The sequence below is a fragment of the Durio zibethinus genome, chromosome 9, assembly GCF_047325235.1.
Source record: "Durio zibethinus cultivar Kanyao isolate XHJ-2024 chromosome 9, ASM4732523v1, whole genome shotgun sequence".
Classification (NCBI taxonomy): domain Eukaryota; kingdom Viridiplantae; phylum Streptophyta; class Magnoliopsida; order Malvales; family Malvaceae; genus Durio; species Durio zibethinus.
In genome coordinates this window covers 12,020,343-12,045,088 of record NC_143170.1, presented here as the reverse complement: position 1 = coordinate 12,045,088, position 24,746 = coordinate 12,020,343, and the positions used below count along the sequence as shown (strand labels likewise).

The 24,746-nt window shown below is 25.1% G+C and overlaps 1 protein-coding gene across 2 annotated transcripts; it reads left to right on the top strand.

Annotated features, from left to right (window-relative positions):
- Positions 1-22,487: 22,487 nt before the first annotated feature.
- On the top strand, positions 22,488-24,460 carry LOC111311376 (nudix hydrolase 4-like). 2 transcript variants are annotated; one of them, XM_022910762.2, is made up of 4 exons: positions 22,488-22,852; positions 23,244-23,436; positions 23,524-23,652; positions 24,013-24,460. In XM_022910762.2, the coding sequence occupies exons 1-4, from the start codon at positions 22,668-22,670 to the stop codon at positions 24,049-24,051; spliced, it is 546 nt and encodes a 181-aa protein (XP_022766497.1). In that variant the 5' UTR covers positions 22,488-22,667; the 3' UTR covers positions 24,052-24,460. The 2 variants fall into 2 exon arrangements, with proteins under 2 accessions (XP_022766497.1, XP_022766489.1); XM_022910754.2 differs by having other exon boundaries at positions 24,006-24,460.
- The last annotated feature ends 286 nt before the right edge of the window (positions 24,461-24,746 follow it).

Genomic DNA, 24,746 nt, shown 5'->3' with positions numbered 1-24,746 from the left:
TTTTTTTTTTACCTTTTTTCTCATCATGAACTAGGTCCCTATCAAGCTTATCATCAACAAACTCCTTATTTGTCATAACTTGAAAACCTATCAGGCTTTGGCCACTGGCTAACTGCATTCTACTCCTAAGTGTGATTGCCTTGTAATGCTTCTTCCCTTCTTTCATAGGATTGACCTTTGCATTACTAGGTTAGGTGCCTTGTGGTCAAGTATTAAAGAGGGTTGCTAACTAACCAACCTAGCTCTCTAAGTTTTTTATGGACTTAGATTGGTTTTGAAATATGGTGTTTTGGTTTTGCATGAATGAGATTGGAGTTATAATCATGATACCTAAGAGATCTCAATTGAAGGTTTTTTCTCAAGGGGTGGCATAAATGGATATGTAGGTTTATAGTGTTATGAAGGCTACTGGTGTTAAAAAGTGGCCCTTGAAAACCTGGTGTGTAAGGTAGTTTAATGTATTAAGGCTACTGTGGTACCAAAAGAAATTAGATAGATTGAACTGGGTTATTCCTTCAACTTGGACTATATGTGAAAACATTACGTTTATTGGGTTACCTAGGGGTCTATCTTAAATAATGGATACTTTCTGGGTGGGTGCTCAAACATGACTCATTCGAATGTCCTACCCCTATACATCACACATAGTCAAAGAACTATGGGTATGAGTAAACCTAGAATGACTATGACTCATCTTTGATGGTGTATCTTGACAATGTAAAGACTCTACAAATTTGGCTAGGGAATCTACCTTAGCACTAAGCACTGTAAGTTCATTAATCTCATATACCTCCAAAACTATTTTAAGATGTTGTCTCTCATTCAACCATTAACACTTATTAGTTGTCATATCCTTAATTGCTCATAAGTTATGTTAGTAGTCTTACTCATAAAAACACTTCTTGATATAGCATCTAAAAATGTCCTAGTGTTAGGCACTAACCCATTATAAAAAATATGGATCTCTAGCAATTTCAGTAGTCTAGGGTATGTGTTGACAAAATGAAGGTTGGCTACATCCATCAACTCCATGTGCTTAAACGCTATGGGCACTTATGTATGCTAAATACATTATAAGGCTAGGTATATGCCTTCCTAATAACAGTTGCCTTTCGGAGAGTTGGTGACGCCTGAGGTCCTAAAAGTAGTATCAAAGCGAAGGTTACGAGTTTGAGTCCTAATGGTGTTGTTATAGAGAGATTGTTGGTAGATAATAGGTTGGCCACGTCCATTAACTCCATGTGCTCGAACGTTATGGGCGTTTGTGTGTGCTGAATGCACTATAAGGCTAGGATATGCGCCTTTCTAATAGTAAATGCTTTTGGAAGGGTTGGTAGTGCCTGAGGTCCTAAAAGAAATCAATTATTAGCCTTGAATTGATCCTTATTTTGAAATGACAAAACATTAAACTAAATAAGCTTGATCAAGATTTTGAAAAAGATTTATTAAACATTATGACAATTTGGCAACTCTATTGAAGACATTAGATAATCGAACCATTAGTTAGTAATATGTTTTTTTAAGCCTTGTTTTAATGGTTTTTATTATGATTCTTCACGTGCACTAACTTATTTGTTTATTTTGTAGCCTATTTTTTTATGTGTACTAATTTATTTGTTTATTTTGTAGATTTTGATTTTTCATGTGTTCTAGTTTTTTTTTATTATTATTATTTGGGTTGGCCTATTCCTTCAAACAATATACATGCATTCATGCATAAGTTTAGATCCAAGCTTTGTCCTTTCTTATAAGGGAGTAAGTACCTACAATCTCGTAAAGTGATAACTTCTATGTAAGCTTGCAAAAACTCTTACTCAAATTAAATTTTTTTCGTTTGAGCTTATAATAGTGAGAAGGATTAAAGAGCCTTATTAATCTATCATGGAAAATTATTTAAGGAACAATTTGGTAGCCTTTAGATTGTCAAAACTTTTGAAGCCAATATACACATAAACCCCAAGAATCCAACTTTTAGCTAGAACCTTACCATTCCCTTTTGGATATAAACTAAAATTGGACATATAAAGGGACATTTTTTATCATTCATCTTATATTTGTTTATATTTATGTTTTGTCAAGATAAATTTGAACTTGTACAAAAATAAAAATGTTTTTATAATTTTTTATTCTTCAAAAAATAAAAAAATGAAGCAAAGTAGGTGAGATTTTGAAATGTATTATCTTTTTATTTTATGATCTAGGATCATATCCATTACATACATCCATTTGTACATATATTTTTGTTGCCCATTCATGCAATATTCCATTTCACTTTTTCATATATAAAAAGATGTGAATGCCTAATCGTAAATCAAACAATAATATTTTTTACTTTTTTCAGTTTTGTACATAGTTGTGAATATGAATTCTTATTGTTACTATGTATTGCATATAGGTATTTGCATATACATTTTTATGCATGTAAACATTTTTATATATACATTATTTCATTTGTTTGGTAGCAACTATGCCTTTTCAGTTTTGTACATAGTTTTGAATGTGAATTCTTGTTTTTGCTATATATGCATTGCGTATATTTATTTACATTTACATTTTTACCCATGCAAACATATTTGTATGTACATTATTTCATTTGTTTGGGAGAATCTTTACCCTTTTCAATTTTATACATAGTTTTGAATATGAATTCTTATTTTTACTATGTATTGCAAACATATATTTACATATACATATTTATCCATGTAAACATTTTTATATGTACATTATTTTCATTTATATGGAGTAATTTTTGTTTTTTTTTCTTTAGTTTTAGTACATAAGTTTTGAATATGAATTCTTGTTTTTCATTTTATTTTGAAATAGGTATCTGTATATATTTTTCTTTATCCTTTTGAATTTAAGATTATTTGATAATAAAAACCCACATGGTTTCTTTCCATGATTAAAAAATGTTTTTTTGTAAGTAAAAAACTTTTGTGAAAACAATCTTAAAAGAATTAGTGATTACTATCAAGAATGATTATGCGTAGTTATTTCACTTACCATTTTATACTCTAATTGAATTGAGTACCACACCATTCAAAGCCTAACTTCTCAAGTCCCACAATCTTGATTTTCAAGTTAATGATCTTCATTAAGGCTATAAGTAATGAAATTTGTAAAAATGTTTTGAAAAACTTTGTAAGCCAATAGATGAGGCACTCTCTTAAATATTCTAGATTTTGGTAATTTGATAAGAGTCGGGCTATTCCAAACACATTACTACCCAAGTTTTTTCACAAAGCCCAAACTTTTCAATTTCTTTCATAAGGCATAATTACTAAAAGGGCCATATCCCTTTAATATCCTTGTTTGACATCTTAATTTATGCAATAATCCTTTTCTCTTTCATTCATTTCCCTAAAATTTTCTTTTACCGACATCATAGGGCAAATTTATCAAAAAGCCAAATTATCCAATTTTCTCAATATCTTTTGATTTGGATGGCATTCATTTTGTCTCTTATTTAATGGAGATTATATGAACATTTGGTGTGGGTTGTGAAAATGATGATTGATTGGGACTTCATGTGATGAAGTAAAATGATACATTTTGAGCTTGAGTTGTTAAAAAAAGAGCAAAAAAAAATTGAAAAGAAAAGAATTGATTGTAATATCATGCACATGAGATATTCAAATGATTCTAAAATCAAAAATGAAAAAATCTTCTTCAGAGAATTTCTTTTCAATAGGGGTATCCATAGTTGATATGATAAATGTCTATCTTTTATGTTTCTTTCATAAAAAGAAAATATCCATTTGCTACCTCTTTTGACCTATTGAATTCTTTTCGAAGAACTCCTAACCAAAAATCACCCTCCACTTTAGGGCACAAATACAAGTGACAATCTATTTGAGAAATTATTAGATCCAAAGTTAAGGACAAGAAAAGAACACCTACAATTCAATTACCCTGGCCAATGTTACTTTCTTTGCACAGCTCATTTTGATCAAGTATAGATAAATTGAAGAACTTTTCTTTAGGAAATCACCATCACTTTTTAATTTTGGATGAATTTTAAGTTTTCAAATACATGATGGAAAAGTCAAAAGAAAAAAGAAAAGAATGAAACTTTAAGGTAAAAACCCAAAAAGGTATTCTAAAGCAAGATTAAAATTATAAAAACAACTTATACAAAGTGAGAAGCAGTAAATAAAGGCATTTTGAATGAACCAATAAGCATTGAAAACTTTTGAGAAACCAAAGAAAACCAACCTAGTTTTAAGATTTATTCTAAAATTTAAGCCTTTCCTTTTTTCCTAAAAATTTTGAGTTTATCATAGTTAGTCTTGACATTTGTTAAAATGCCTAATATCAATAAACTAAAAGAGTGCCAAAATGGATTGTGCTTTAAAATAAATCATTTTTTAAAAAATTTTAACTTTCATTTGTAAGCCTAGATGAAGAAACATCGATTGTCCCTTTCTCATTCAAGGACAAAGTCTTTCTCAATAATTAAAATCATAATGTGCCAAACCATTTCATCCTTTTGAAAAGACCAAGATGTGATTCACCTAATTCATTCTAGTTAGTAATCACTAGTTTTTAGGAGATCTAAATATTATATGTTTTTAAAGAATTGATACATTTTGATCATGAAAAATTGTTATGTGTGGTAATTTTTTTTATTATGTGCAATTAATGTTGTCATTCTTTTGGGAGTTTCTAAAAAGTACTCAAATTTAGGTTGTTTCATATATGAACTTTAGTGGATGCGAGAAAAATGAATTCTAAATCAATATGACAAGAGTGACCTTTTTGGGCAACAAAAATGCCTTGTTTTGATAATTGCATTTGCATTATTTGGTAAATGTACAAATCTTTGTTTTGATAATTACATCTACATAATTGTTTGGATCATGCATTTGCATCATTTGGGGAATTTATTGCAAAATTGTTTGGACCATGCATGTGATTATTGGGTGAGAATTTAAATCATTATTTTGAATATTACATTTGCATTATTGTTTGTACTATGCATTTGCATAATTTAGTGTGCATTTAGATCTTTGACATTTACAAACATTTGCATCATCTAATTAATATTTTTGAATATATTAAGAAAGGACACTTGCATCTAATTTATTGGGTTAGATATTTGTATTTGTATTTTTTATGGAAAGCATTTGCATTTATATTGATGAGATAAGTATTTGCATTTATATCTTGGTAAGATATATTAGCATTCACATCATGACATTTGTAATTTTGAAAATTTTAAGGTGAAGAAAGAAATAAAGAGATTTGATTAGAGTTGGCAACATGTCGGGTCAGAGCGGGTTTTTGCTCGGCTCGAACCCGACTCGACTCGACCCGACCTAATCCGAAATTAATAAAATATTATTTTTTAAAATATAAAATATTATTTTTAAATATAAATATTTAAATATATAATTACATAAATATATATAAATAAACAAATAATAATTTTTTATATAATATCGGGTCGGGTCAAGTTGGGTTTACCTAAAATTCGAGCCTGACCCGACCTCGATTCTCCCTTAACCTTACCCAACCCGACCCAACCTGAAACTCGATTTGAAAAAAAAAATTAACCCTATGAAGTCAGGTCGGGTCAGAACCCATCAGGGGTGGGTTGGGTTACCGACCTTAGATTTGATTTAAATCAGGGTTAGCTAGTATATGATGAGATCTATGTTCAAATTAGTTGGCATATGATGAGATTTAAACCCAGATTAGGTGTCACTAGTTGAATCATAAGCCCTTGGCACCAACTATGTTGGCACATGAAAAAAAAATGTTGATTTTTAAAGTTTCAAATCCTCAATTGAAGAATAGCTTTTTCAAGATAAGAAATAATATGTAAAACTTTTAGGCATATTCTCCAAGATGTTCAGGCATAACCTCTAAAACCTTTGAGCATGAGACCTCTGGGCATGATCTATAAAACCCCAAGGCATATTCCTAAACATTTAGGTACCTTTTATATTTTGATTTTTCAAAATTTTGAAGCCTCTAGTTTTTTGGTTACGAATTTTTAAGTTTCATAGTCTCTAGTTAGAGGAGCTTTTTCATTTTATAAAGTTTCAAAACCTCTTATTACGGGAGTTTTTTGGTTGTGAATTTTAAAATTTCATAGTTTCTAGTTAGAAGAGCTCTTTTATTTTTTTTTTCTAAAGTTTCAAAATCTATGTTGAAGAGGAGTCTTTTAAATTTTTCAAAGTTTTAAAACCTTTGTTAAGGGAGAGCCTTTTAAATTTTCCAAAGTTTTAAAGCTAATGTTGAAGGCGAGCCTTTTAAATTTTTTATTTTCTTTGGTAATGTTTCTTGACTTGAACAAATCTTTTGTCTTTATACAATTCTTATTTCATATAAAATGTGCAAAGAATGACAATTTTAGACACCCAATTTTTCTAAGGATTTTTTTTATATTTAATGGGTTTTGTATTTTATCTTAATGATGGTTTGGAAATTATTTTATTAGGCCTTAATTATTATGAAATTTGATTTTAGGCCCACTATTAATGGCCTAAAAGTGTTTTTTATTTTTTTATGGTAAAAACTAACAAATTGTATTTTTTTTATAAAGATTATGATTTTATTTAGATTTGAAATTTAAAGGTTAAGTTTGATTTTGGTAATTCTTGGGAATCATTTTTCTACAAAGAAGGAAAATAAATTTTAACAGGATCTTGATAAATTTAGTGGGTAATAAAATTTTTCAAATTGAAAAAGAATTCAATCTCTATATAAAGAGCTCAATTACAAGCTCAAAAACAAGAGGCAATTGACACAACAAATAGAGCAAACACAATGTTTTAAGTTTTGAAAAAGAAGTTCTTAGGTAAAAGGAAAAGGAAAATCACTAAGCAATTTGAGAGGGAGATCACTAGAACAATCAACAATCTAACAAAGCAACAAACAATTGACCAATCAACAACAATTAAAAAGAATCACAAAGCAAAAAAAGAGAAAGCCATAAAGAAAGCAAATAGAATCAAGTAAAATTTTTCTAGCAGTAGGCTTTATTTCGGGTTAGTCCAAGAGCATGGTTAAGTACAATTTCTTTTATTTTTATAAGTTGTTATCTAATATGGCTTAGGATAAAATTTGTGATAATAATTCTTTTATGAAATTATTTTGTTTTGCTTTTTTTTTTACTTATTTATTTATTCATTATTTATTTTTTTACCAATTGATTGATTGATTTATTTGTTTTATGAAAATAAAATTTGAATAGAGTTTTCTAGAAAAGTGTAAATATATTATTTTATAATTAGAAACTTGTAAATATGTTTGTATCATTATTTGTAATTAATATTTGTAAATAAATGAAAAAGAATAAATTGTTTTCTTTATTATAAGATATTCAATGCATCCAATGATAGAACCTTTTTCAAATAACAATGAGTTTATCTAGAATACTTTTAAGGTGAGAGAAATTTCTTTTTGGTGTAAACCTAAAGATTTTTTTCTAATATTTAAATATCAAAATTAAAAAAAAAAACCATCTTTGATTAAAGCTTAAACAAGATTAATAAAAAAAAATAAAATTAATAAAAAATTAACTTAGTACCAATTTTGGGCAACAATGGGTGCTAAAACCTTCCTTAAATATAACTAACTCTCAAACTTAGTTCTATTGATGTGGGCTAAAACCTATTATTTTTAAAGACCCTTTGTTTAAGCTTAGGACAAACTTAAAAATGATATATTCATTTAGATATGTAATCACACATAGGTAAAAACGATTAGTGGCTACTCCATATTTTTATGTCTAATGAACAAGTTCTCAAGCTTGAACATTATGACACATTAAAAAAAACCAATTCAACTCACTTTCACCCAAAAGCCCATAAAAGCCAATTTTGCCAAAACTGTCCTTGCAAGTGAGCAATGTAATCATCATGGACTTTTTCTCAACGACTTCATTATCCAAGTTTTCCATTTGGGCTGAATTTGTCTAAGTAACAAGTCAACGATCGAATGTAACTCTTTGGCTCTAGAACAAGTAATAAGATTTAATGAAGGCACAGAATGGTCTCAATCCCCTCTGTCATCATGAATCACATCAGCCTCCATAGTATCTCTATATGGAATGCATCATTAATGCTTTAACATAATATGCTTTTAGATTTATGGTATTTTAGTTGGATCTAGTTCTTCTTGTCTTCGCTATTTTTAAGGTTTTACAAGGGTTTTACATAGTTTGATATTCGTCAGATTATTCTTTTCTATTTTTTTTTGTTTGATTTCATTTTTAGGTTTTTTGTGTTGCATTTTTTTATTGTATTCTTTATTGTAGTTAGTTTTTTTTTTCTATATGAATGTAGAATTTCTTCTTGCTTCTTTGATTTTCCTTGATGGATCATGTCACTTTTATTTGGTTAATTTTTAAAAATAAATTGTGTATATTATTATTTTAATTAATTAATTCAAAGTATTTTTTAGACAAAAATTAATGTTTGGAACCACAATGTTGCTTAGGCCACACCTCTAGTTAATCATGAAGTCAGATTAAATACATATTGAGACAAATTTTGAATAAAAAACAAATTATTCTAAATAAAAAAAAATTAAAGATCTTGAACAAAATTGGTTGTCTACATATGTAATGAACCATGCATTTAATTTGCCTAATGGCTGTCATTAGTCAATATTAAAGTCATTAATCGATATTAAGGTGAAGATAATAATAACAATAACAATAACAATAACAACAACAACAACAACAACAACAACAACAACAACAATAATAATAATATATTGTTATTAAGTTAATTATCAATATTAAATTTTTTAAAAAAATTGAAATTGGAAAATGTACTCAGACACAATTTTTGAACAAACATAATAAAAGTTTGAGTCTTCAATTAACATTAAAAAAATTTTTAAAATAGTTTATATAAAAAATTTTAAGAAATATATAAAAGTTATTTTTAAAAGAAAGAAATAAAAAAATTGACATGAAATTAAAACCATCCTAACTCGATCCTATATAAATCAGGATGAATTAGATCAGGTACAAAAGGATACGGATCTATCATATAATCCAACCCATGTTGACCCAAACAATTTGGTTTAGGTTTGGACTTGATTCAACTTAGTGAATCCTATCCAAGTTATACCTTTACTCAAAAATGTAAATGAAGCCTAACCCAACCTATCCTTTAAACACCTTTTAACGATAATTAATTAATTTTGCTATCAAAATTAAATTTTAATTAAAGTTACATTTTAACGTAATAGTTATTTTTAATCTTAAGCTAATCATTTTTTAAAATGACAAAAAAAAATTTTTAATTTTTTTAATTTATGAAACAAAAAAAAAATTGCTATAGGACTATTTATTTGAGTTTAAATGCAAGTCCAATGAATATTAAAAATTATTTTTATTGTACTTAATCTAATTTTAACTTATGATTTTGAGAAATAAATTTTTTACGTGCTTTAGTTTATTAGAGTTTTTGTTTTTTAAATGAAAAATGTATTAACCTATAATAATAGTTTGATTATGTACTTGGACAAAGTTTTATTCAATACAAGTTCTTCAAGTTATATGATTTATTCTATTATATAAAATCTAGTCTTTTGATTTTGAATAAAGTCCAATATTTTTAATTTCAAATATTTATTCTTGGATTTGAAAATCACTTTGGAAATAGAGCATTTTTTTTCAATGTTTTGGATTAATTTCCTATCTTAAAAATACAAGTTTTCAAGTGAACAATAAAGAATTTTTACATACAAGTTTCCAAGATTTTCTTAGGCTTTAGAAAAGTTTTATGATTTTTGAATAAGTTGATTCTTAATTAGGTTGATGTAAGAACAGTAGCAAAAATAAAGGAAAAAGTTATAAGTAAACCTAAAAGCTAACTTACTCAAACTTGTTCAATTTTGGCCAAATTAGGTCATTTTGGGAGAATCAAATCAAGTTATTTGAAGAATCTAACAAGGTAACAAACAATTGAACAATCAACAATAATCAAGAAAATTCACAAAGCAAAAAAAGAGAAAGCCATATACAAAGAAAACAGAGTCAAGCAAATTTTTCTTGGTAGAAGGCTTTTTTTCAAGTAGGTCCAAAAGCATTGGTTTGGTACACTTTCTTTTATTTTTATGATTTGTTGTCTAATATGACTTGGAATAAAATTTGAGATGATAATTATTTTATGAAATTATTTTGTTTTACTAGGCTTTTTACATATTTTTTCTATATTTATTTATTCATTATTTCTATATTTATTTCCATATTTATTTATGAAATTATCTTGGTAGAAGGCTTTATTTTGAGTAGGTCCAAAAGCATTGGTTTGGTACACTTTCTTTATTTTATGATTTGTTGTCTAATATGACTTGGAATAAAATTTGTGATGATAATTATTTTATGAAACTATTTCATTTTACTAGGCTTTTTACATATTTATTTCTATATTTATTTATTCATTATTTTTTTTACCTATTAATCTATTTAATTGATGAAAATAAAATTTGAATTAAGTTATTTAGAAGAGTGTAAATATATTATTTTATGATTAAAAACTTATAAATATATTTGTACCATTATTTGTAATTAATATTTGTAAATAAATAAAAGGGAATAAATTGATTTCTTCGTCATAAGATATTTAATGAATCCACGATGGAGCTTCTTTAAGTAAATAATGAGTTTATCTTAAATACTCTTTAGGTGAGAGAAATTTATTTTTGGTGCAAATCTAAAGACTTTTTTTCAATATTTAAATATCAAAATTAATAAAAAAAATCGTCTTTGATTAAGCTTAAACAAGATAATATGTATTAACTCGATACCAATTTTGGGCATTAAGGGGTGCTAAAACCTTTCCAACATGTAACCAACTCCCAAACTTATTCTATTTATGTAGACTAAAGCTTATTCTTTTTAGGGACCATTAGTTTAAACTTAGGACAACCTTAAAAAGAATAAATTCATTTACGTGACTATCACATCTAAGTAAAAAAAAAAAAGATTGGTGGATATTTTATATTTTTGTGTCTAATGAGCAGGTTCTTGAATTTGAATGTTATGACACACTCAAAAGCCCAATTCAGCTTACTTTCATGCAAAAGCCCATAAAAGCCTAATTTGCCAAAATGTCCTTGGAAGTAAGCAACGAAGCTTCTTCTTCACAGTTTCATTATCCAAGTTTTCCATTTGGATTGAATTATATCTAAGTAATAAGTTAATGACCAAATGAAGCTTTTTAGCTCTAAAACGAGTAATAAGACTCAATGAGGCACAATAAGGTTTTGATCATCCTCATTATCATGAATCACATTAGCCTCTATAATATCTCCATGAAGGATCACATCATTGATGCTCTGGCATAATATCCCTTTAAACTTATGGAAATTTAGTTGGATCTAGTTCTTCTTATATTTGCTATTTTTTAAGATTTACAAGGTTTGATATTCATCATATTTTTCTTTTCTTTTTTTTTGTTAGATTTTATTTTTACATTTTTTTTGTTGTATTTTTTATTTTATTCACTATTTTAGTTATTTTTTATTTTTTTCTATTTCGCTGTAAAATTTCTTCTTACTTCTATGATTTTCCTTAATGATTCATATCACTTTTATTTGGTTAATTTTTAAAAATAAATTATGTATATTATTATTTTAATTAATTAATTCAAAGTATTTTTTAGACGAAAACTAATATTTAGCACCACAACGTAGCTTGGGCCACGTGTCTAGTTAATCATGAAAGTCAAATTAAATTCATATTGAGACAAATTTTGAATAAAAAATAAATTAATCTAAATTAAAAAAGAAACTTTAAAAGATTTTGAATGAAATTTGTTGTCTACATATATAACGAACCATGCATTTAATTTGCCTAATGGTTATCATTAGTCAATATTCAAGTCATTAATCAATATTAAGGTGAAGATAATAATAATAATAATTAATCAATATTATTATAGAGTCAATAATCAATATTAAAATTTTTAAAAAATTGAAATTGGAAAATATACTCAAACACAATTTTTGAACAAACATAATAAAAGTTTGAGTCATCAATTAACATAAAATATTTTATAAAAAATAATTTATATAAAAAATTTTAAGAAATATATAAGATTCTTTTTAAAAGAAAAAAATAAAATATTTGACATGAGATTAAAACCATCCTAACTCGATCCTATATGACTCGAGTTAGACTGGATTAGGTACAAAAAGATATAGATCTATCATATAAGCCAACCCATGTTGACCCAAACAATTTTGATTGGATTTGGACTCAATTCAACTTAATGAATTCAATCCAAGTTATACCTCTACTTAGAAATGTCAATCAGGCCTAACTCGACCTATCCTCTAAACACCTTTTAATTGTGATAATTAATTAATTTTACTACCAAAATTAAATTTTAATTTAAGTTACATTTTAACCTAATAGTTATTGTTAGCCTTAAATTAATCATTTTTTAAAAAAACAAAAACTTTTCTTAAATATTTTTAATTTATGAAAAAAAATTTTGCTATAAAAATTATTTATTTGAGTTTAAATGCAAGTGCAATTGATATTAAAAAATTTTTACTGTACTTAATCTAATTTTAACTTATGATCTTGAGAAATAAAATTTTTTTTATGTGCTTTAGTTTAGTAGAGTTTTTGTTTTTAAAAGAAAATTGCATTAAGCTATAATAATAGCTTGATTAAGTATTTTGACAAAGTTTTATTAAAAAAAGTTCTTCAAGTTATATTATTTATTCTAGTATATAAAATCTAGTCTTTTGAGTTGATTCTAAATAAAGTCTAATATTTTTAATTTCAAATACTTATTCTTGGATTTGAAAATTACTTTGGAAATTGTGCACATTTGTTTCAATATTTTGGATTAATTTCCAATCTTTAAAATACAAGCTTTCAAGTGAACAATATTGGTCAAAGAATTTTTAGATAAAATCCAAACTTTTTTTTTTTTTTGAGTTTTTGAAAAAGGGATCAATGTCCTTATGAAAAGGGTTCAAATAGAAGATCCCATAAGCAGCCAAGCTTAAAGGATTGATCCCCTCTAAAAGAGATCAATCAAGTAGCCATTCTCATGACTAAATTTCAACTATTAGCAAAAAGAATTGATCCCTCCAAAAAGGTATCAACCCTTTAGTGTCTAACAATCTCTAATGACTAGTTCCAAAGGTGCAATCAATGGCATCTTACTCCATTAACGCAACACAAGCAGCTGCAAAATCTCTCTAATTATAAAAGAGGCTCCTCCAACACTATTGAAGTGGAAAGACATCATCCAAAGAGCATTCAATCACTTTCTACAAGCAATTTAAGAGCTTTTAATTGTTTAGTACTTTAATTCTTCCAATTCTTACATCCAATCTTTATTTGTTCTTCATTTTTTCTCTCATTGTACTAAATTAGTAAATACCCAACCTTTGGCGGTAGTTTTAGTTTTTCTAAACCATTTGTAAAACCAAAAGCTTATTTAGGATAAAAAAATGAAGCATCCTCTTAAGTATTTATGAGAGTTTTAGTAAAACCACACTTTGGTGTTTAACGGTTTTTATCTTACCCTTCAAAGATAAAGATTTAGAGGCTATACCTTAACCTTTAATGATAGATATTGTGAAAATTATACCTTAGCTCTAAAGGTATTTGTAAGAATGAAGAATTATTGTATTCAACTTCTTTGCAAGAAAAGCTAATGAAAATGACATATGTGCCTTTGGGGAAGATTTAAACTTTTATAAATTATTGTGTTTGAATTTTTTATATTCTCTTCTATTTAAATACAAGTTCAATTACATTTAAATTTCATATATATATTTATTGTATTGTTATTTTATCGCAAATATTTATTGAAATTTAATTTTGAAAAAAAATTAAAATCCATCCAATTATGCTCTCTCTTGGATTGTTTATCTATAGTTGAACTAACAATTATAACTAATTAAAATTCATAACTAACTAAATCCCATAATTTTGTAATAAAAAAATGGACAGATGAAAAATATAAAAATAATTCAAATAAATAATTAGTCAATAATATGTTTTTTTTTTTTGAAGTTATAATTAATATCTTCATTCTTTTCAAGATGTATGTTTTCTATCAAATCTCAAGAAAGGTAAAAGAACATTTTTTAAGTTAAAAGACCATAAGTATATTTTATACCAAATAATTTTTTAAAATTTTCTTTTCTTTTAATAAATATATTTTGATTGATAGGAAAGTCTTGTTATTTTATATTCATTGCCTTTATATGTAATTTTCTTCCTCCAAACATTCCCCTATTTAGCCTTTATATCTAACTCAACTTGAAATTTAATATGGAAATCTAATATATATATATATTATATAACAATACATATAAATAAGTTTGTAACATAAGTGTTTATGTGAACAACTCTCTTAAATGACACACAAAATAGTTTTTTTAAAAAATAAAATAATTTCTTTTAATTATAAATTAGATAATTTTACATTTATTCAACTATCAAAATTATTTAAATTATAATTAAAAATCAAATCAATTTAGAGATATATTTTTTAAAATTAAAAATATAAAATAGTATTTTTTTAATAAATAATTTCAATTGTTTATTAAATAACTTTGTTTAAAAAATTATTTAATCATCAAAATATTTTAAACATATTTAAAAATTACAAAGATTAAGTTTCTCTAAAATTTTCACGAATCTTTTTTATCTAGATTTTTAAAAAAATTATATTTTTAAAAAATTTATATAAGACAATAAAAATTCAAGCAACTTTATGTAGGATTTTAAAATTTAAAAAAAAAATTATCTTAAATCTAATATATATATATATATATATATATTAATTATATAATAACATATATAAATAAGTTTGCTACATGGGCATCTATGTAGACAACTTTCTTAAATGAAATATACGATAGTTTTTTTAAAAAATAAGATAGTTTCTTTTAATTACAAATTAAATAATTTTAAATTTATTCAAATATCAAAATTATTCAAATTATAATTGAAATCAAATCAATTTAAAGATATATTTTTTAAAATTAAAAATATAAAATATGAATTTTATTTTTTTAATAAATAATTTTAGTTGTGTACCAAATAACCTTATTTAAAAAAGTATTTAATTATCAAAATCTTTTAAACATATTTAAAAACTATAAAGATTAAGTTTATCCAAAATTTTCACCAATCTTTTTTATCTGGATTTAAAAAAATTATATTTTTAAAAAATTTACATAAGACATTAAAAATTTAAGCAACTTAATTTAAGATTTTGAAAATTCATAAAATTTTCATCTTAAATCTAATATATCTAATATATATATATGTGTGTGTGTGTGTGTGTATTATATAACAAGATACATAAACAAGTTTGCCACATTAATGCTTATGTGGACAACTCTCTTAAATGACTCATAAGATAGTTTTTTTTATAAAATAAGATAGTTTCTTTTAATTACAAATTAGATAATTTTAAATTTATTCAAATATTAAAATTATTCAAATTATAATTGAAAATCAAATCAATTTAGAGTTATATTGTTTAAAATTAAAAATATAAAATATGGTTTTTATTTTTTTAATAAATAATTTTAGTTGTTTATCAAATAACTTTATTTAAAAAATTATTTAATTATCAAAATCTTTTAAACATAATTAAAAATTACAAAGATTAAGTTTCTTCAAAATTTTCACCAATATTTTTTATCTTGATTTTAAAAAATTATATTTTTAAAAAATTTACGTAAACATTAAAAATTCAAGCAACTTTATGTAAGATTTTAAAAATTCAAAAAATTTTCATCTTAAATATAATATATATTATGTTATAAAATACATGGATACCTAATAAGGTATGCCATGTGAATACTTATATGGATAACCTATATTTTTTACATGTAAGATAATAATTTAATTTAAATTTTTAACCAAATAATCCCATTCAATAATTATTTTATTTTTAAAAATATTTGGAAGTTTAAAAATTAGATTTATTTTAATATTTCAAGAGTTTTATTTTAATGTAAATCAAATAAAATTTATCCCAAACACATTTTTTTTCAAATACATTTAGAATAGAATCAATAATTATGTTATTTCTTTTTTAAAATGAACTATTAAACCATCTATACATCTCTTTTTTAATTTTAAAAAAATATATAATTTATATTTATCTCTAACAATCTAGATGTATGATCTCTTTTTAAATATATATAATTTAAATATATTTTTAACAATCGAAATATATATTTTTTAAATTTTAAATTTTAAATATAAAATTATTTTTATAAATTTCCTAATAAATTTTAAAATACCAAATATAATTTATTTCACTATTTAATGGAAGCCATCTTCCATCTCGATGAAATATTATGGTGCTGAGTTTCTCTTATTACTCATTTAGTCCATTAATTGCACATACCAATGATATTAGTCGTACTTGTATCAAATAAAATATCATTTTCATCTATTTCATTCATTACTAGTTGCATATATTATTTTTTGATTTTGGAAAACTATTATTTTGATTCTTAGCTGCTGGTTAATAGTTAAAAGGAATGTTAATTGCAAAACACCCAATCCAAAGCTTTGAGAGTTTTCGTCGGCAATTGATATTCTCTCTAAAAAATACCAGTGTGACAAAAGTTCTCTACCAATTTCGTTCTACTTGATCAGTAACTATAATTTTGCAATTAATTTGTGGGATTTTTGCACTATAATGGCCATATTCTAGAACTTGCTTTAAAAAAATAATAGGTCTTATATTAAGTTAGGAGAATTAAAACTTCAAAATTGAGCATCCCATCAAACAAACAACAGCTTTATCAAGTAAAAATCAATAAAAATTATAATGATAATATTTAAATATTGCATTTTATTTAATTAAATTATTGTAGGAAGTAGGAATTGAGGTATGTTCACTTTGAAGTTAAAACTTAAGGTGCCTTTGATCTTTATAATGTAATAGTAAAATAATCCTACATGAGGTTTCTTTGTTTGTTTTATATTGCTAAATGTTTTATCCATGAAATGCAAGAGTGAAAAAATTGAGTTACGATACTCCATTGTGGTACAAGTAAAAAAGTAAACTATGGAAATTGTATAATAACACTTGCTTTTATTTTTTGAAAATATTAATCTTTATAAGATGATAAGTATATCTACTTTGCAACTAAATTTTATCATCTTATATTAATAACTTAACATTGAGATGGAGATGAAAAGCTTTTTTTTTTTTTTTTCTATAAGACTTTTGAAGATAATTATCTACAATATCTACAACTTTTTTACTTTTTGAATCAAATTGTTCAAATAATAAAAATATTATTTTCTTTAATTTTGTAATATAAGAATTTTTTTCATTAAATATTAGTATTTAAATATAAATAATAAAATAATTAAAGTGAAAATGAAATTATATATTTTTAATTATGAATGATAATTTAATTCATTTTTGTTTCGTTATATTTTTAAACATTATCCAATTTATATCTTTAAGCCTAGGAAAGTGTTTATCTTTCAAGACTTTCTATCATTTTGTAAATTTAAATACATTATTTTCAAGTTTAAATTTGATAATTACATAAGATTTGAAAATAGTTTATGAAGAGATGATCATCTATTTTCACTTAAAAAATTCAAAAAATAAAGAGTTTAATATTTTGAAATAATACCTTTATATTTTGTTTAGATATTTATTTAAACTTTAATATCATTTTATAATTATAATTTCAAATTAAATAAATTAATTAATTCATGCATTGCATAGGTCACAAGCTAATGAGAATTTAAAATATCATACAATGATACGATAAAAATATAATATAAAAATAAGATACAAAAATAATATAACTTAAAATTATAACAATAAGTATATATAAGTTTAATAAATAAAAAAAAATTATATTTTATATATTAGTATCAATATAAATTATGATATGTAATTTTTATATAAAATATAATATAAATACATAAATTTTAATATTTTATATGATATAAATATATGAATAGTCAAATCTAATTGGATCCAAAGGCATGAATTAGAGTAGTCGAAATCTGATGGCCAAGATTCAAGGAGAGCTCATGGGAGCTCGGTACAAAAGATCCATTATATACGGTGTAGTTTTTTTTTTTTTTTCGGTACTGTGGCACCTAAAACCGTGTATGGTGAGACTGAGTCTTCATCAAAGCTGGGCAAAAACCGAGTGCGACTTTGCCACCCGCACGCGTTACTCATACAGCTCACCAACAGAAACACAAGCGTAAACACGTCCCCTTCCCAACCTCTTACCAATATCGAATCAAACGACGCAAGTAGTAAGCCAATGCTCTCCCATGCGCGTTTTTCCTACGCCCTGACCTTTTAACTAATTAATTATTGAAAAATTATTCTTCATTTGTACTCTTTTTAGGGTTCTTTGGAAATATTTTCTTTCATTATGTCTCTCTTATTATTGTGAAAGTGATTTCCTTTGCACTAATGAAAGAGATGATATGTTTAATGAGATACAAATTTATCATTTTATTTATGTGAATTGTCTAAATTTATCATAAGTTTTTTAATTATTATAATTTTGAAGCAAATTTATCGTCATAAAATATTCAGTAAAAATTTTTGTTCTAAACTATTTTATAATTTAAAAATAATCTAAAATATGATAAAAAAATTAACCAAGATCAACTAAAAAACTTTGATGTAGTATTATATACAATAGAAAATACCAAGATAAAATAAGAAAAAATAAAATAAAATGAAAATTTTGGATTACATGGTATTATATTTAATAAAAAATTAAGAAATCATCCAAGCTTTTATTTTTTTATTACAATCAATTAATCCCTTCAACATTATTTGCATCCAATTAAGCATTTATTTGGACGAAAAGGTTAACACAATTAATTTTTTATCAACTAAGATAAAATTATATGTGACATCAATAAAATAAATGAAAGTTTACCACATGATACAATTAATATATATAAGAATTAAATGAAATAAATAATTTTTTCTTTTTTTTTCTTTTATATTTTCCTTGTCCCTCTATTTTTAAAATCTTTCTAAAGATTCAATTGAGTGTAATTTGAGAATTGATTGGTTAAATTTGTCATGTGATTAAATTTTGTCTATTTAAGGGTTCAATTAAGTTGAAATAAAATATTAAGATTTTGATTGATTGTAATAAAATATTAAAATTTAAATAATTATAAAATCATAATAAAAAGCACCTATTGCCCTTTTAACCTAAAAAATAAATGGTCAAATACTGGTAAAAAAATAAGTGATTGAATTGTACTATCAATCCCTATACTTTGATCAAATGATAGAATTATTCTCTCTACATTAATGTGTTCAAATTGGATTTTTATATATTAATTAATTGTTATATTTAGTCAAATTTTTAATAATTTAAATTTTTTCTATTTAAATTGATGATGTGACATTTTATTTTTTTTACGTTCATTTTTTTCATGAATGTTAACTTTACTGACATGTCAAATTTTTATGATGACGTAAATATTTTTAATCACATTAGTATTTTTACATCAATTTTTTTTAAAATTGTATATCTTATACTTTCGTCAAATTGTGAAATTAATTCATTTACCTTGATGTATTCAAATTGAATCTCTATGCATAAATTAATTATTAAATTTAGAATTTAATTTAAAATAAAATAAAAAAATAATTTATTAATTGAACCGCAACATTTTTTTCACATTTAGATAAAGTTTTTTTAACATTTAAATTATTAATTGAACTATAATTTGATAAATTCGGTTTTAATCTCAAGTTGGGTTTTAAGCCCAACAAAAACCCGATTATTCATTTTCTTTTCTTTATCCTTCTTTTGTTTATTTCTTTTGATTTTCATTTCTTTCATTTTTTAAATTTCTATTTTTAATATTTTAAATCTAAAAAAATAAAAATATATGAAAATATAAAATATAAAATAAAAACAAAAAAATTTAAAAAATTACCTAAAACACAAAAACCACATCAAGAAACCTAAAATCAATAAATCCACGAAACCCATATTTGAATCGCTGCCATATCATTTCAAAATTATTTTAAAATTGTAAACAGATTCTAACATAATTTTTTCCTCATTATTTTTTAATTGCTCCGAATTTGAAATATAATGATAAATTTATTCTAAAATTAAAAAGTATAATAATTTGAATCACCTTGTAGTTTTTCTAACACAAAATGAATGTTTAACTTCATTAAAACTGAAAATTAAAGTAGAAGTGTTTGCTAGGTAAGCAATTTACATAAATTTGCAAATTTCTAAAATATTAAAAAGGCTGCTGAACTATTTCATTTTTCTTACTTAAATCTCTATATTTATAATGTATTCAAATAAATTCTTATAATTTAATTTGTATCCAATTTAGTCTTTATTTCAAACGTAAGACTGATTTATGTTAAATGCTTGCTTAAGGACAAATTCAAAGTTAATGACTTATTATATTACAAATTAAAGATTAAAAGTTTATTTGAATATAAATTAAAAGTTAATGATTTATTTGAATGTAATAAAAATATAGAAATTTATCGAACTAAAGTGATAAAATTCAAGTTTTTTTTGCAAATTGCATTTATACTGGGTTGGGTATCTATTAAAAATGTATAAAAAATTTAATACGCTTAATTAAATAAAAAAATAATCATGTTATAATATAAGTTGAATATAGATTTGATAATTTAAAATATAATATGATATTACGACATAAATATAATATAAAAAATAAATACAAAAATAATATGATTTAAAATTTTAGTAATAATTATATATGAATTTAATAACATCAAAAAAAATATTTAATGGTTTTATATAAATATGAATTATGACAAATAATTTTCGTATAAAATATAATATAAATATATAAATTTTAATATTTTAAATTATACAAATACATTAATCTCCTTATTTAACTAAAGCCCTAAGCACCAAATTATCCGAGACACCTGGCACTTTTTAGTAAATCTTTAAAAAAAACATACGGTAAAATTACTATAAACATTTCATGCAAAATCAAACATGAGACTATAAATGCCAAATTCGAATTTCATGAGCTAGCTTTCCGGCTTGGATCTTGAACAGCCTATATAAAGAGGCCTGCTCAAGCCGAATGAGATGGTATCTCTCTCTCTCTGCCTTTTCATTTTCCTTCAATAATTGATTTTAGCATTGGAGTCACTTTCCTTCAACTAATAATTGATTTAAGAGTTGAAGTGTGAAGTTTGTTCATTGACTCCATCTGCTCTGAGATTGGCTCAAATCTAAAAGTATCTCTGGTATTGATTAAGGGTGTAAATGAATTAAATTATTTGAAAGTTAAATTTGAATTTGACTCATGCTTAATCAAAATCGAATTATTTTAGTAAGGTTTAGTAAGGTTAATTTGAGTTTGAATAATTTAATATTTGATTTGAGAAGTTTTTGAATAATAATGTCAATTTTAATCAAATTTAATAATAAATCTTTTTTTTATCTTAATAAGAATGAGGATAACTATTGAAGTTTGAGAATTAAAATAAAAATGTGTATGATTTTAAATTTTTATTGGTTATGGATATGAAAATATATAATATAACACTCATCCCATATTCATACCCTATATATTTTTATATATTTAATAAATTAATTTTTATTTAATAATATACATTTTATTTTAGATTAATTATAATAAATATATTTGTATTAAAAATATATATTTATAAAAAAAATTACATAAATATGTAAGAAAAAATGAAAAAATTAAAAATATTTTTTCAAAAGAATTATAGGTACGAAGATATCCATATTTTTTAAATACCAACGAAATATGGATGAAAGTAAATTTAAAATATTTATTAGATATAAATACAAGATGAACATATATAAAAAACTAATGATGGAGATGCGAAATACTCTATCCATCTTATATGCGACCTTTTGACATCCTTATTTTTGAATTTAATTGAGTTTTTTATTTTTTAATATATTTAATGTATATATAATTTTTAATATTAATATTTATAATTTTACAAATCCAATTAAATTTATCAAATCAAATTTAAAAAATTCAATTAAATTTCAAACCAAACGTAAACATAAAAAATTAAGTACAAGTAGAGTTTTTGAATTTTGAAATTTCAAATTAAATTGAACTCAAATATACAATAAATTATATTGATTCAACTTGATTATACCATTACTATTTATTTTGGCATCAACAATTAGTAGCAAATTTTTTTATAACCACAAGCCTATTAAGTTTGTTATTTAACTATGCTTAATTTTTTTTACTTTTTACTGTATCTTTAATATAATAAATAATTTTATTTTTTAATTTTTATAATATGTTTAATACGTAACTTCGTTTTTTAGCTTTTCTTTTTAATTAGCCAATTTTGTAATTAACCTCTCGAAATTAATATCTTGGAAGTGGAAACCACGAGTGGAAATAGGCGCGTTGGTTTTGATGAAGGCTTCTTTTGTCTTTCCTTTGTCTCTCCCAATTTCTATTAAAGCAGCTAAGAGTGGGAGACACGTCCGAGGCTCGGTTCTTATCCACAGCTCTTTAGCAGGAAAAGTTTTATCTACAAATTACAAATCGTTCCGAGGCACAAACTCTAAATATAGAGTGTGACAAAGGAAACAAAAAATTCTGCAAAATTCCAAAGCAACCACTTTTAGCAGGATTGCTGTTCTCTTTTCTTTTATCTCTTGACACCATGGGAGGAATCTCGGGCTTTCTAACAAATTTTCCCCCTTTTATCTACTTTTTGTTGTCTCTCCTTGAAAGAATCCCTGTCAAATTGCCCATGCAAATTGAAAAAATGGTTTCTCGTGTTTCTTATGCTCGCACCGGCAGGCACTTGCAGCGCTATGATAACAGAGGCTTTCGATTAGTTGTTGGGTATGTTTCTTTTTTTTTTTCCCCTTTGTCATGCTGGGGAATGAGAAAAATAAAAAATCGAAAACCAAAATCCTATTCTTTTATTGGTTTGGTTTTACTAATTATGATTTTTTATTTTTGTTTTGAATTATAACGTTGAAATGGGTCTTTTTCCAACAGATGAACACTGCCTTAGTTTTTTAGTCTCTTAGATGATTTTCATGCTTGATGGTTTGTTTTTTCGTTTTTTTTTTTTTTTTTTACAATTCCCTTTCTGGGTTTTGGCAAGAATTCAATTTAATGGAAAATAATTTTTGACAACGAAAAGCCTTGTTATTTTTAACTAATAATTAAAATTCTAATAAAGTTTTTTCAGAAAAAAGTTTCTAATTGGATCTTTTTCTTTGAGCAGATGCATTCCGTACAGATATAGGAAAACGAAAGACGCAACTTCAAACGATGAAGCGATTGAAGTTCTTGTAATTAGTGCACAGAATAGTGAAGGAATGTTATTCCCCAAGGGGGGTTGGGAAAAAGATGAATCCATGGAAGACGCAGCCATTCGAGAGACGTTTGAGGAAGCTGGTGTGATTGGCGATATTGAAGTTAGTATCTCTACCAACGTTTTTCGATTTTAACTCTTCATTAACATTTCTTGATTTTAACTCCATTATTTGGATGTATTTTTGCAGTGCGAATTAGGTAAATGGTCATATAAAAGCAAAAGGCAGAGTATATTCCATGAAGGCCACATGTTTGCTTTGCTTGTCAAGCAAGAGTTAGATCGCTGGCCTGAGAAAAACATCCGGAAACGGAAATGGGTATGTATTTCGTAGCAATATGCTAATGAATTATAGTAAAGAGAAATGCTTAAGTGTGATAGTTTGATTACTCATGAAAAATAAATGTCCATGAATTTCAAGTTTTTTTGTACAAAGAGGTCACTTCCGGCAAAATAGTCTGGAGATAAGGAGAGAAATTGCATGTGTTTGGATTTGAAACTCAATCCATTGGATGCCATCTCTCAAGGGTGGAACTGAGATAGTTCATGAATTTGGAATATTTGATATTTAGTAATTAAATCAATCCTATCTGTTAGTAATACGATGGTGAAACTGTTGCACAAATTACCAATACTTTGATGATCTAAACATTTGTTATCTTGTCTTCGTAGGTGACAGTCTCTAAAGCTAGAGAAGAATGCCCACATTTGTGGATGAGGGAAGCTTTACAAGAGTTAGTTCACCGCCATATGCAGCCTCGGCCAAAGGAGGAAGTAAAGGAAACAGCCTGCAAGAAGAACACTTAGCAAGCATGGGGTTTTTCTTTGAATTTGTGAGATTAGAAGGATAGATCAATGTAAATGAGGGGACATCGGCATTCAACCTTGCAAGAGAAGGGAATTTTGGAGATTAAGCTACTAATTTAGGATGTTCCAACTGCTTTTTCCATCATTCTGGATTCTGAATGGATTCGATGAAACAGATGGAAATTTTTTGAATGTTTGTAAGGCAGAAAATCTGAAATGTACAAATATCAATTGTTGTTTTTTTATTCTTTTCAGTATGTAGAAAATTTTGATTCATTCTTTCAGTTCAATATAATTTTGAAGATACTTATTTCAATTCAGTGGGTTTGTCGTTTGAATCAATGCATATACACAATCGCTTTTAGCTAACCCCGGCCAACGAGCGGTTGACATTACTTTTATGGTCTTGAGAAATTTTGAAAAAAATCATAGTTCATGGATGGCAAATTGATTGACTGAATAGATTACGAAATTTGGGCTTCCGATTAGGAAGATAGGCATTTGGTTTCAGTTCAGAATTGAGCATATTTTTTGTGCCAAGGGCTACCTGAAAAGAAAGATAGGGAGAAGTTGAGCGCAAATACTACTACCTCGAGCGTTTCCCTC